We start from the raw sequence: 14,846 nt of genomic DNA, 5'->3' as shown, positions 1-14,846 counted from the left end.
ATCAACAACAAGTGGGACACAATCATGAAGTGGAACGACATTTATTGGATATTTCAAACTTTTTTAACAAATCAAAAACTGAAAAATTGGGCGTGCAAAATTATTCAGCCCCCTTAAGTTAATACTTTGTAGCGCCACCTTTTGCTGCGATTACAGCTGTAAGTCGCTTGGGGTATGTCTCTATCAGTTTTGCACATCGAGAGACTGAATTTTTTTCCCATTCCTCCTTGAAAAACAGCTCGAGCTCAGTGAGGTTGGATGGAGAGCATTTGTGAACAGCAGTTTTCAGTTCTTTCCACAGATTCTCGATTGGATTCAGGTCTGGACTTTGACTTGGCCATTCTAACACCTGGATATGTTTATTTTTGAACCATTTCATTGTAGATTTTGCTTTATGTTTTGGATCATTGTCTTGTTGGAAGACAAATCTCCGTCCCAGTCTCAGGTCTTTTGCAGACTCCATCAGGTTTTCTTCCAGAATGGTCCTGTATTTGGCTCCATCCATCTTCCCATCAATTTTAACCATCTTCCCTGTCCCTGCTGAAGAAAAGCAGGCCCAAACCATGATGCTGCCACCACCATGTTTGACAGTGGGGATGGTGTGTTCAGCTGTGTTGCTTTTATGCCACACATAACGTTTTGCATTGCTACCAAAAAGTTAAATTTTGGTTTCATCTGACCAGAGCACCTTCTTCCACATGTTTGGTGTGTCTCCCAGGTGGCTTGTGGCAAACTTTAAACAACACTTTTTATGGATATCTTTAAGAAATGGCTTTCTTCTTGCCACTCTTCCATAAAGGCCAGATTTGTGCAATATACGACTGATTGTTGTCCTATGGACAGAGTCTCCCACCTCAGCTGTAGATCTCTGCAGTTCATCCAGAGTGATCATGGGCCTCTTGGCTGCATCTCTGATCAGTCTTCTCCTTGTATGAGCTGAAACTTTAGAGGGACGGCCAGGTCTTGGTAGATTTGCAGTGGTCTGATACTCCTTCCATTTCAAAATTATCGCTTGCACAGTGCTCCTTGGGATGTTTAAAGCTTGGGAAATATTTTTGTATCCAAATCCGGCTTTAAACTTCTTCACAACAGTATCTCGGACCTGCCTGGTGTGTTCCTTGTTCTTCATGATGCTCTCTGCGCTTTTGACGGACCTCTGAGACTATCACAGTGCAGGTGCATTTATACGGAGACTTGATTACACACAGGTGGATTGTATTTATCATCATTAGTCATTGAGGTCAACATTGGATCATTCAGAGATCCTCACTGAACTTTTGGAGAGAGTTTGCTGCACTGAAAGTAAAGGGGCTGAATAATTTTGCACGCCCAATTTTTCAGTTTTTGATTTGTTAAAAAAGTTTGAAATATCCAATAAATGCCGTTCCACTTCATGATTGTGTCCCACTTGTTGTTGATTCTTCACAAAAAAATACAGTTTTATATCTTTATGTTTGAAGCCTGAAATGTGGCAAAAGGTCGCAAAGTTCAAGGGGGCCGAATACTTTCGCAAGGCACTGTATGTATTATTATATATGTCCTGCCATTGCTCAAACCCCAAGTATAGCCTTCTACCACACCTTTAACAAAGTATGCATTTATTTGTTTATTTGGATCCCCGTTAGCTGTCGCAGTTGCAACAACTGTGTCCTTCCACAAATAGAGTGGCTTCTGGATATTGTAATTTTGACAAAGATAATTTATTTCAGAACATTTTTACATTCTGCCATAAAGAGCACGCTCAACTTCTTAAGAAGCATGTTTTCCCATTTAAAAAAAGGCAATTAAGAAAAATTACTATAAAAGTTTGACCATAACAGTGTTGACCTTTGGGGTGGGGGGTGGTCTAAGCTAATATATGGAATTGTTTAAAGATGGATGGATTATTTAACTATTTGATTTATCATTTTAGGCCCACTTTAGATTTGGGTATGTCATTTTAGGCAGAAATTGAAAAAAAGGGCGGATCCTTACTATCAAAAATGTATATATAAAAAAATTATTTTATAAAATATTGAATTTGGCCTATACTACTATAGCCCATAGAAACGCATTGAGTAACACGTTCATAAATGACAAAAAATACAGTCATACAATGTATCATCAGTAATAAGGTTTTGAAGTATCTGACCTATATCTAGGAGATATAAGAACGCTCAAGAAATATACAGTACCAGTCAAAAGTTAGGACACACCTACTCATTCAAAGATTTTTCTTAATTTTTACTATTTTCTACATTGTAGAATAATAATAATAATAATAGTGAAGACATCAAAACTATGAAATAACATGTGGAATCATGAAGAAACGCTAAAAAGTGTTAAAGAAATCAAAAATATATTATATGTAAATATATATTATATATTTTAAATTCTTCAAAGTAGCCACCCTTTGACTTGATGACAGCTCTTGATGACAGCTCTTGCACAATCTTGGCATTCTCTCAACCAGTTTCCTGAGGTAGTCACCTGGAATGTATTTCAATTAACAGGTGTGCCCTGTTAAAAGTTAATTAGTTTAATTTCTTTCCCTCTTAATGTGTTTGAGACAGTCAGTTGTGTTGTGACAAGGTAGGGGTGGTATACAGAAAATAGTTATATTTGGTAAAATACCAAGTCTATATTATAGCAAGAACAGCTCAAATAAGCAAAGAGAAAACGACAGTCCATCATTACTTTAAGACATGAAGGTCAGTCAATGAAGAACATTTCAAGAACGTTGAAAGTTTCTTCAAGTGCAGTCGCAAAAACCATCAAGCGGTATGATGAAACTGGCTATCATGAGGACCGTCACAGGAAAGGAAGACCCAGTTACCTCTGCTGCAGAGGATAAGTTTATTAGAGTTCCCAGCCAAATAAATTGCAGCCCAAATTAATGCTTCACAGAGTTCAAGTAACAGACACATCTCAACATCTACTGTTCATCTACTGTTCAGAGGAGACTATGTGAATCAGGCCTTCATGGTCGAATTGCTGCAAAGAAAATACTACTTAAGGACACCAATAAGAAGAAGAGACTTGCTTGGGCCAAGAAACACAAGAAAAAAAATGTATTTGTCACATGCGCTGAATACCTTACAGTGAAATGCCTACTTACAAACCCTTAACCAACAATGCAGTTGTAAGAAAAATAATTGTTAAGTAAAAAATAGATAAGTAAAAATGTTTAAATAAAAGTAACAAATCATTAAAGAGCAGCAGTAAAATAACAATAGATTGGTTATATACAGGGGGTACTAGTACAGAGTCAATGTGCAGAGGCACAGGTTAGTCGAGGTAATTGAGGTTGTACATACATGCAGGTAGAGTTGACTATGTATAGATAATAAACAAAGAGTGGCAGCAGTGTAAAAGGGGGGGGGGGGGGGGGGTGGCAATGCAAATAGTCTGGTTAGCCATTTGATTAGCTGTTCAGGAGTCTTATGGCTTGAGGGTAGAATCTGTTAAGAAGCCTTTGGGACCTAGACTTGGCGCACTGGCACTGCTTGGCGTGCGGTAGCAGAGAGAACAGTCTATGACGAGGGTGGCTGGAGTCTGACTATTTTTAGGGCTTTCCTCTGACACCGCCTGGTATAGAGGTCCTGGATGACAGGAAGCTTGGCCCCAGTGATGTACTGAGCCGTACGCACTACCCTCTGCAGTGCTTTGTGGTTGGAAACAGTTGCCATACCAGGCAGTGATGCAACTGGTCAGGATGCTCTCGATGGTGCAGCTGTAGAACTTTTTCTGACGACCCATTCCAAATCTTTTCAGTCTCCTGAGGGGGAATAGGCTTAGTAGGATTCAATCTTAGTCCTGTAGTGTTTGATGGAACGTCTGAGGGCATAGCGGGATTTCTTATAGGCGTCCAGATTAGTGTCCCGCTCCTTGAAAGAGGCAGCTCTAGCCTTTAGCTCGGTGCGGATGTTGCCTGTAATCCATGGCTTCTGGTTTGGATATGCACTGTGGGGACGACGTCGTCGATGCATTTATTGATGAGGCCAGTGACTGAGGTGGCATACTCAATACCATCTAAAAACCTGTTTTCACTTTGTCCTTTTGGGGTATTGTGTGTAGATTGATGAGAAAAACAAATGTTTAATCTATTTTAGAATAAGGCTGTAACATAACAACATGTGGGAACAGGGAAGGGGTCTGAATACACTGTATATATTTAATACACTGTACACATTTAACCTCTTATTTTTGTTGGCATATAACTACCTCCATACTTCCATTTATTTGTATGGGCTACCCTCTGACACATCCCGTGACACTAGTGAGGTCGTAGAGCAAAACGGAGAACACGTTCTGTTCATGAGAGTGTCCCCTTTCCAAGGTGGGGTCACATTAGTTTTTAGCCCAAACGGTTCTGATGCTACAGAAGGCCATCAGACGAATGTGGTGGATTGTTGCCCATGCAAAAAAAATATTTTACTTAGATTGACCCACGGGTACATCAGTAGACTCTCAAAACCTGTTGTGACTAGGGGGCAGTATTTTCATTTTTGGAATAAAAACGTTCCCGTAGTAAACGCAATATTTTGTCAGGACAAGATGCTAGAATATGCATATAATTGACAGCTTAGGATAGAAAACACTCTAAAGTTTCCAAAACTGTAAAAATATTGTCTGTGAGTATAACAGAACTGATATTGCAGGCGAAAGCCTGAGAAAAATCCAATCCGAAAGTGCCTCCTGTTTTGAAAGCTCTGCGTTCCAATGAGTCCCTATTGAGCAGTGAATGGGCTATCACCAGATTACTCTTTCTCCGTATTCCCAAAGGTGTCTACAGCATTGTGACGTAGTTTTACGCATTTATGTTGAAGAATACCCGTAAGCGGCTACATTGCGCAAGTGGTCACCTGATGCTCCCAGAGAGATTCTCGAGTAAAATACAGAGGTAGCCATTACTCCAATCAGTCCTACTGAAAAACACCTTGAGGATTGATTATAAACAACGGTTGCCATGTTTCTGTCAATATTATGGAGCTAATTTGGAATATTTTTCGGCATTTTCGTGACTGCAATTTCCGGGGGATTTCTCAGCCAAACGTGAAGAACAAACGGAGCTATTTCGCCTACAAAAATAATATTTTTGGAAAAAAGTCTCGTGAGTGAAAACATCTGAAGCTCATCAAAGGTAAACGATTTAATTTGATTGCTTTTGTGATTTCCGTGACCAAGTTACCTGCTGCTAGCTGGACAAAATGCTATGCTAGGCTATCGAAAAACTTACACAAATGCTTGTCTAGCTTTGGCTGTAAAGCATATTTTGAAAATCTGAGATGACAGGGTGATTAACAAAATTTGTGATTTTCATGAATAGGATTATTTTCTAGGAATATTTATGTCCGTTGCGTTATGCTAATTAGTGTCAGGCGATGATTACGCTCCCTCATGCGGGATGGGGAGTCACTAGAGGTTTTAAGGATTAAATGAGCCAGAACTCCCCTTATGACAGGGGGATTGGAGCTTGTGTGCAACAGGGAGGTAGAACGCAAGCTTAATACATTTTTTTTACTTGTTAAAAAACCTCTCTGGGATATTGTAGCCAAAAGCCAGTGAAAATGCAGAGCGCCAAATTCAACTAAATTACTATAAAAATCAAACTTTCATGAAATCACACATGCAAGATATTAAATTAAAGCTACACTTGTTGTGAATCCAGCCAACATGTCAGATTTCAAAAAGGCTTTTCAGCGAAAGCAAACGATGCTATTATCTGAGGATAGCACCATAGTAAACAAACACTGACAAGCATATTTCAACCCTCCAGGCGTGACACAAAACGCAGAAATAAAGATATAATTACCTTTGTTGAGCTTCTTTTGTTGGCACTCCAATATGTCCCATAAACATCACAAATGGTCCCTTTGTTCGATTAATTCCGTCGATATATATCCAAAATGTCAATTTATTTGGCTCGTTTGATCCAGAAAAACACTGGTTCCAACTTGCGCAACATGACTACAAAATATCTTAAAAGTTACCTGTAAACTTTGCCAAAACATTTCAAACTACTTTAGGTATTTTTTTATGTAAATAATCAATAAAATTGAAGACGGGATGAACTGTGTTCAAAACAGGAGGAAAACAAACTGTAGCTAGCTTTCAGGTCACGCCCCTCTAACAAAGAGTCCTCTTCACTCTAGCCTCATTCAGAACAGTGTTACTTCTTCATTACACAAAGAAAAAACGTCAACCAATTTCTAAAGACTGTTGACATCCAGTGGAAGCGGTAGGAACTGCAAGAATGTCCCTTAGATATCTGGATTCCCAATGAAACCCATTGAAAAGAGAGTGACCTAAAAAAAAAATATCTGAATGGTTTGTCCTCTGGGTTTCGCCTGCCAAATAAGTTCTGTTACACTCACAGACATGATTCAAACAGTTTTAAAAAATTCAGAGGGTTTTCTATCTAATACTACTAATAATATGCATATATTAGCATCTGGGACCGAGTAGCAGGCAGTTTACTCTGGGCACCTTATTCATCCAAGCTACTCAATACTGCCCCCCTGTCACCAAGAAGTTAAAACATGATGGTGGCAGCATCAGGATTGAAGGAAAGATGAACTGAACAAAGTAAAGAGAGACCCTTGGAGAAAATCTGCTACAGAGCGCTCAGGACCTCAGACTGGGGTGAAGGTTCACCTTCCAACAGGACAACAACCCGAAGCACACAGCCAAGACAATGCACGAGTGGTTTCTGTCTCTGAATGTCCTTGAGTGGCCCAGCCAAAGCCCTGACTTGAATTATATCGAACATCACTGGAGAGACCTGAAAATAGCTTTGCAGCAGCGACACCCCCCAGCCAACCTGACAGAGCTTGAGAGGATCTGCAGTGAAGAAAGGGAGAAACTCCCCAAGTATAGGTGTGCCAAGCTTGTAGCGTCATACCCAAGAAAACTCAAGGCTGTAATCGCTGCCAAAGTTGCTTCAACAAAGTACTGAGTACATGGTCTGAATACTTATGTAAATGTGATATTTTTTTCTTTCTTCTAAAAACCAGTTTTTGCTTTGTCATTATGGGGTACTGTGTGAAGATTGATGAGAATTTTGTTTTTAAATCAATTTAAGAATAAGGCTGTAATGTAACAAAATGTAGAAAAAGTCAAGTGGTCTAAATACTTCCCGAATCAAAGTGACTGTTTTATACACTGAAAAACTTTTTTAGTAAAATAAATGGAAAATTCACAGATCTTAAATTTGAGATATTCCCATTTACTTCTGTACATGCTTAACTCAGTGCTGTTAAAAAAAATTGTAAATCATATTTCTTCTCTTTCCAGTAAGATTCATCCTTAAGAAGATCAGCGTACATTTCCAATAACACTTATTAACAGAGTTATGGATCGTAGGTTTTAAATATCTAGAGATATGGCACTATGATCAGTGGGAGGGGAAGCTGAAATGGAAGTGTTACAGACATACAGTGGAAGTCTGAAGTTTACATACACTTAGGTTGGAGTCAATGAAACTCGTTTTTCAACTACTCCACAAATTTCTTGTTAACAAACTATAGTTTTGGCAAGTTAGTTAGGACATCTACTTTGTGAATAACACAATACATTTTTCCAACAATTGTTTACAGACAGATTATTTCACTTATAATTCACTGTATCACAATTCCAGTTGGTCAGAAGTTTACATACACAAAGTTGACTGTGCCTTTAAACAGCTTGGAAAATTGCAGAACATGATGTCATGGCATTAGAAGTTTCTGATAGGCTAATTGACATCATTTGAGTCAATTGGAGGTGTACCTGTGGATATATTTCAAGGCTTACCTTCAAACTCAGTGCCTCTTTGCTTGACATCATGGGAAAATCAAAATAAGTCAGCCAATACTACAGAAAAACAATTGTAGACCTCCACAAGTCTGGTTAATCCTTGGGAGCAATTTCCAAACACCTGAAGGTACCACGCTCATCTGTACAAACAATAGTACCCAAGTATAAACACCATGGGACCACGCAGCCGTCATACCGCTCAGGAAGGAGACGCGTTCCGTCTCCTAGAGATGAACGTACTTTTGTGCGAAAAGTGCAAATCAATCCCAGAACAACAGCAAAAGGACCTTCTGAAGATGCTGGAGGAAACGGGTACAAAAGTATCTATATCCACATTTAAACGAGTCCTATATCGACATAACCTGAAAGGCCGCTCTGCAATGAAGAAGCCACTGCTCCAAAATCACCATAAAAAAGCCAGACTACGCTTTGCAACTGCACATGGGGACAAATGTCATACTTTTTGGAGAAATGTCCTCTGGTCTGATGAAACAAAAATAAAACTATTTGGCCATAAAGACCATCGTTATGTTTGGAGGGAAAAGGGGGAGGCTTGCAAGTCGAAGAACACCATCTCAACCGTGAAGCACGGGGGTGGCAGCATCATGTTGTGGAGGTGCTTTGCTGCAGGAGAGACTGGTGCACTTCACAAAATAGATGGCAGCATGAGGATGGAAAATTATGTGGACATATTGAAGCATCATCTCAAGACATTAGTCAGGAAGTTAAAGCTTGGTTGCAAATGGGTCTTCCAAATTGACAATGACCCCAACCATACTTCCAAAGTTGTTGCAAAATGGCTTAAGGACCAGAAAGTCAAGGTATTGGAGTGGCCATAACAAAGCCCTGACCTCAATCCTATAGAAAATTTGTGGGCAGAACTGAAAAAGCTTATGCGAGCAAGGAGGCCTACAAACCTGATTCAGTTACACCAGCTCTGTCAGGTGGAATGGGCCAAAATTCACCTAACTTATTGCGGGAAGCTTGTGGAAGGCTACCCGAAACGTTTGATCCAAGTTCAAGAATTTAAAGGCAATGTTACCAAATACTAATTGAGTGTATGTAAACTTCTGACCCACTGGGAATGTGATGAAAACTAATAAAATCTGAAATAAATCATTCTATCTACTATTATTCTGACATTTCACATTCTTAAAATTAAGTGGTGATCCTAACTGCCCTAAGACAGGGACATTTTATTAGGATTAAATGTCAGGAATTGTGAAAAACTGAGTTTAAATGTATTTGGCTAAGGTATATGTAAACTTCCGACTGAGCCAATCATTAGTTATTGATTTACTGGGACCATTGGGTTTGAACCAAGCAAATTGCTTGACATCTGGGTTCTGAACTCTCCAAATATCCATTAAGTCACAACAGCTGGAGATAAAACTTTTATATTGATGCACATCATATCTAGGGAGACATCGATCAGTTGACTCATCCGGGGCCATGTTAGCAGTATTCAGCTGTCAGCAGCCAATGGCTAGCAGTTTTTTACTGGCGATGAAAATTGATGATTTCCATAATTTTTTCAAGTCATTACGGAATTATTTCATGTACAAAAAAATAAAACGTTAAACCTTGAAAACAATTCATGGTAATTCATGATAACCTTGTAAACAATTAATTTAGACCGGGCATTTATTTAAAACAGGCATTTGTTTATTTGCTGACATGTGTGCTGTTGCCCAGCTATTTAAAAAGGAAAGGCTATTTGAGCATTTAATTGACATTTTACGGTAATACATTTTAAAAATATATATATTTACAGTATGTTGACCTGAGAAAAATTCAGGTTGTAAATATAAATTGACATCTTCGCAGAGAGAGACTTTCTACAAAATGTGCCCTACCCAGTTGGAAATTAGTGACGAACATAACACCCCTTTCAATGGGCGTGTTGGGGGAGGGTACTTGAAATGTAACATCCAATCGAAATATTGTCCCCAGTGGATCTTTCAAACTGTTTTTGCAATGCAAAACTCTCCAAACCTCCAAGGGAGGCGTGACAATTACATGATTTTGGAGATATGGCAACGCGAGACTACCTTCCTTATAACTGTAAAATAAATACTGTAAAACTGAAATTAAACAGGCGCTTTATTAGAGAGAGACTTCTATTTGAGCCAGGTGTCTATTTCCTTTATGCACACTGCTTTTTTTTTTAAATTCCAGCATTCACTTCAAGCATTTTAATCCATTTCTTAATTTCATGCCCTGTGTTATCATTTACACACTGTCTCAGGTTTCTTTTGTCTTAGAGTGCCTAAAAAATATATACGGTACCGGTCAAGTTTGGACACACCTACTCATTGTAGAATAATAGTGAAGACATGGAATATGTAGTAATTCAAGGCACACTTAACCAGCATGGCTATCACAGCATTCTGCAGCAATATGCCATCCCATCTGGTTTGCGCTTAGTGGGACTATCATTTGTTTTTCAACAAGACAATGACCCAATACACCTCCAGGCTATGTAAGGGCTATTTGACCAAGAAGGAGAGTGATGGAGTGCTGTATCAGGTGACCTGGCCTCTACAATCACCCGACCTCAAACAAATTGAGATGGTTTGGGATGAGTTGGACCGCAGAGTGAAGGAAAAGCAGCCAACAAGTGCTCAGCATATGTGGGAACTCCTTCAAGACTGTTGTTAAATATGTGACATTTCATACTTTTGATGTCTTTACTATTATTCTTCAATGTAGAACATAGTAAAAATACAGAAAAACCCTTGAATGAGTAGGTGTATCCAAACTTTTGACTGGTACTGTATATATGTTTCCTTTTCAGAATACTTATTATCTTCCTTGACTCCGCATTTATGGTGGTTCTTACTTTCGCAACTAGAGGGCGATCTGCCAATTTATAGGGTTCTCTCTACTCCCGAAGTTGTTGACTGTTTTCGTGCTTGCCAGTTAGCTAGAAGTTCTCAGCTGTTAGCAGCCAATTGTTTCTTACTGGTGATAAAAATGGATGATTGCCATCATTGCGGTGGGGTTATTTTCTGTATATGCATCTTTCTTTCGATGCCAAACCCACCACTGGTGTGCATGACCAAATAGCTCGATTTTCTTCTCATCAGCCAATAGCACTGGTTCCAATCCAAGTGCCAATGCCGTTTAGCAAACTCCAGGCGTTTAGCAAACTCCAGGTGTGTACATTTGTTGGTTGCTCTCAATAAAGGATTTTTTCTGGCAACCCTTCCAAAAAGCCTATTGGCATGGAGGTGGCATCTAATTGTAGATTTAGAGACCTGTAGATACTGTAATTCTCCAACCTTGACCCTTGGATATATTTTTTTTCTCTGTGGAAAAGGTTCTACATGGAATGCAAAAGGGTTGCACCTGGAACCAAAAAGGGTTCTTCAAAGGGTTCTCCTATGGGGACAGACAGTTCTCAGGTCCAAACTTGAATAAAAAGGGCTTTATAAACCCTGACAGACAAGAACATCTCAGAAAAACTTATTCGCATCAAGAGTCCCCCTTCCAACTCAACCTTGCCTCTCCCTTCTTCAGTTAGCTCTTTCACCTTGAATTAGACTCATATCATATCATATGCATGGTCGCTTCCACGACTTTCCTCTTTTCATCCTCTCACCCCCTTTTCCGCTCTCTATTCGTCAACCCTTCGTCTTGCATCCTCCTGTTTTTATCTTTCAAATTCTCTCTCTGTCAGTCTTTTTGGCGTTTCTTTCCCCCAACCTGTGTTGTGTTACTTTCTTTCCAGTCTTTCATAGAACCTAAATAGGCCCTTGGCAGTCTCTTTTCACCTTTAAATAAAACTGTGGAGACAGACATTATTGTGCAGTGCACTCTACTCATTAGAACCTAATAGTCTGTGTTTCACTCAGCCTCCTAGTACCACTGTGAGCGCTTGTCAATTAGAGTCAAATTATTTCCAGTGTGTGTGTGTGCTTTTGTGTGTGTTTGTTTCAGGATTGGAGCTGGGGTAGGGGTTGCGGGGGGCATGTGTGTTAGAGGGAGATACAACAACAACAAAAATACCCCAAAATTGCGCATATGTGTGAGGGCGAGATAAAGCATCAAGTCTCTAGTTGTGTGTGAGTGAAAGAGAGAGTTAAATAAATCTAACTAAAGTGTGTACGTGTGTGTATGTGCATATGTGTCTGTACGTACGTGCATGTGTGCGCGGGTGGGTACACCCTACAACTTGGCTACGCATTGTTTTTCCTGTATTCGTTTTCACGGCGTAGCACAGATGACAATCACAGGTGACAATCGTTGAGAGTAAATGTCACGTGAAGTGAACGGACACACCGGCTACTACATTGAGTGAGGAGACATTGACAGCTCAAACAGCTAATACTGACAAACTGCACATTAGACCTACTGATAGTGGGAAAAAAAGAGGAGTAGAGGGGATGTGACAGACAACGCGGGGAAAGAGTGAATGCGGATAGTAAAATAAGCGGTGTGATAGAATAAACGAAAGATCAAGATTTAAAAAAAAGAAACATTTGCAATCACACAAAAAAAGAGCTTAGAAATAGATGAAAATGCAATATCCACTGATAAAAGTATGGACTTACCTTAGTAATAGCGTGAGTGTGAAACTCCCCCGTAAAACTGGAAATACCGGTGAAGAGAGAATCAAGACTAACAGGTGGTGAGGAGAAGGGAGGGAGGAAGACAGAGAGAGAGAGATGGAGAAAGAGAGACAGTGAGAGTCAGGGAGAGGAGAAAGATGCATTCAAAATTTAATGCATGAATAGTTCAAGTTGAGATAAAAAAAAAAGAGTGAGAGGAGGAAGAACAAAGGCATGCTGGAGGAGGAAGATTATAGAGTGACTCAATGGGAAGGAAAATTATTCCTTGACAGATATTCCTTGACAGTCTGTTTTGCGCTTCTGTGTGTGACTATTTCTGTCTTTCCTTTCTCTCCCTCCTTCTCTTTCTCTCCTCCCACTTGCCCCCCCTCCTCCTTCAGTGCAGTGTTGCAGTTGTTCCAGGATCACCAAAAAAACTCTCGCTTCCTTTTTCTCTCTTTTCTGTTCTGTTTTGCTTTCCAAGCCAGTGCCAATGCAATGCAGTACAGACTGTCTCCCAGTCTCCCTTTCTGTCTCTCTCTCCTCTCAGTATGTCTGTTTCTTCCCCTCCCTCTCCCCCTCCCAGTCTCTCTCTGTCTCTACACTCTCTCGACTCCCCACACTCAGTCAACCCCCCCACCCCTTAGTCTCTCTCTGTCTGCCCCTCTTTCTCTCTCCCTCTCTCACACACTCACTCTTTCTCTCCATATAATTAAACTAATTGTACTTCAGGCAGTGATAGACACAAGGAGACATGCTATTTCCCCTTCTCTCCTCTTGGTAAAGGGTCATAATTGGTGTTGCTTACGGGTCTTCCTGTTGTTACCCCTCGCTCCCTCCCTCCTTGTCTTTCCCTCTCTCTCTGTCTCTCTCTCTCTCTTTCTGTCCTTCCCTATCCCTTTCTCTCTGTGGCTCTCACAACCCAATCCTTGGCCTTCACTCTCTGAATCTATTCATCCATCACAGATCAGCACAAATAATGTCAAAGTTGCATTGTAGTATAGCAATGAGGACTAGCTGGCCATTTTTTAGGACTAGCTGGCACAGAGTCAGTCTCTTTCTGTTCATGTCTTTCTATTCTTTCCCCCTTCCACTCAAATGCATATGAATTCACGGTCACATTCTCTCTCAGGCACGCACACACTCACACGAACACACAGACACCGCACGCACACACACATACCTGTAAACACACAAAAAAAAGGGTGTTCAATCTTTCTAACCTTTTCTATTCCGCTACTCTTTCCCTCACCCATATCTCACTTTCCCAAAGCTGCTCTTTTCTTCTCTATACATCCCACTAGTGTAGATGAACAGTGAAAATCCTCGCATAAAAATGCATGTGGTCCACTATCAGCGTGAAAGTAATTACCCAGTATCTCCAAAGCAATTATGTCATGCTTGGCTGTGTTGACATTTGAAGAAAATGACCCCCCATCCAAGTCTACGAAGTCTACAAACGATTGACCATAAAAAAAAATATTGACTCCTATGTTGCATATGCCTGTGGATTATATGGATTATACCCTGTACATGCCTAGTTCTGTATTTTTTTTAAAGATTGGGTTGGCATAATAACAAACCAGGTGTTTCAATCTGACAAATATTTTACCTCAAAGTGAGTAGAAGACTATATATGAGAAATAAGGCAATATCGACTAAAGGATCCCAAGACTCTCTGGAATAGAGGGATGATTGATGATGGATGCTGAAAAGGAAAAACATATATATAGCTGTGGGCAGCAATGGTCAGGTTCCACAGTATGGCAGAAAGGACATCAGATCATTTGGATAACAAAGCAACCACTCTATCATGTAGGAATTTAGTGTGGTCCATGATAGTGATTATAGGTTTTGAGTTAAAACGCCACAATGGAGTGGATTTACAGTGATTTGAATTTAAAATTCCTTCGCTTTATCTCAAACTAAGGTTAAACATGTACATATAATTTGGTGTCATTTGGTTCATGAGAAGAAGATTTTAGAAGTTTTTTTTTTTTTTAAATGTTTGCATATTAGTGTATGCGCTAATATGAATCTACTGGCATAGTGTTGGCATCTTTGAATGCATCAATGTTATTTTCACAAACTCTTTAGGGACTATTGTGATGAGTCCAAAGACCTCATTTGGAGTGAATCTAACTTTTAGATTTTTTTAATTGTTATTTTAAGCATTAGCGTTGCATAGTAAAAAAGGTTCATGTCAATAGCTTCCCTATTTATTAAGATATCAATGCCAAACGTAACATGGTTCATCCTGGTAATGACCCTAAAAAGTTTCAAGTTGAAACTGGCCGTTGTGGAGTGGATTTTACAAAGGATTTAAATGGACACATCAATTCTGATTTCCTGATTGATCAATAACTCAGCCATCTCTTATCCAATCCCTTAGTTGGTGCTATTTGGACGTATGGTTCATGAGAAGATTTTCAAAGATTGTAAAAAAAAATGGTAAAAAAATAAAAATAAGATTGAGGAAAATCTATGCTGACGGACCTTATGGGTCCTTGAGGGAAA

At 39.6% G+C, this 14,846-nt stretch overlaps 1 protein-coding gene across 4 annotated transcripts in view; it reads right to left on the bottom strand.

Annotated features, from left to right (window-relative positions):
* Positions 1-12,886, bottom strand: part of LOC110491776 (double C2-like domain-containing protein alpha) — an 83,288-nt gene extending 70,402 nt beyond the window's left edge. For all 4 annotated transcript variants that reach the window (XM_021565514.2, XM_021565513.2, XM_021565518.2 and 1 more), the window contains exon 1: positions 12,333-12,886. Coding sequence is in view for 3 of the 4 variants with exons in the window: in XM_021565513.2 (XP_021421188.1) it covers positions 12,333-12,493 (161 nt within the window). In the remaining variant the exon portion in view is untranslated. The remainder of the gene's footprint in view (positions 1-12,332) is intronic.
* Positions 12,887-14,846: the final 1,960 nt, after the last annotated feature.

Source organism: Oncorhynchus mykiss, chromosome 16, assembly GCF_013265735.2.
Source record: "Oncorhynchus mykiss isolate Arlee chromosome 16, USDA_OmykA_1.1, whole genome shotgun sequence".
In the NCBI taxonomy this organism is placed as follows: domain Eukaryota; kingdom Metazoa; phylum Chordata; class Actinopteri; order Salmoniformes; family Salmonidae; genus Oncorhynchus; species Oncorhynchus mykiss.
Note: the sequence above shows the minus strand (reverse complement) of the source record. Positions and strands in the feature narration are given on the sequence as shown.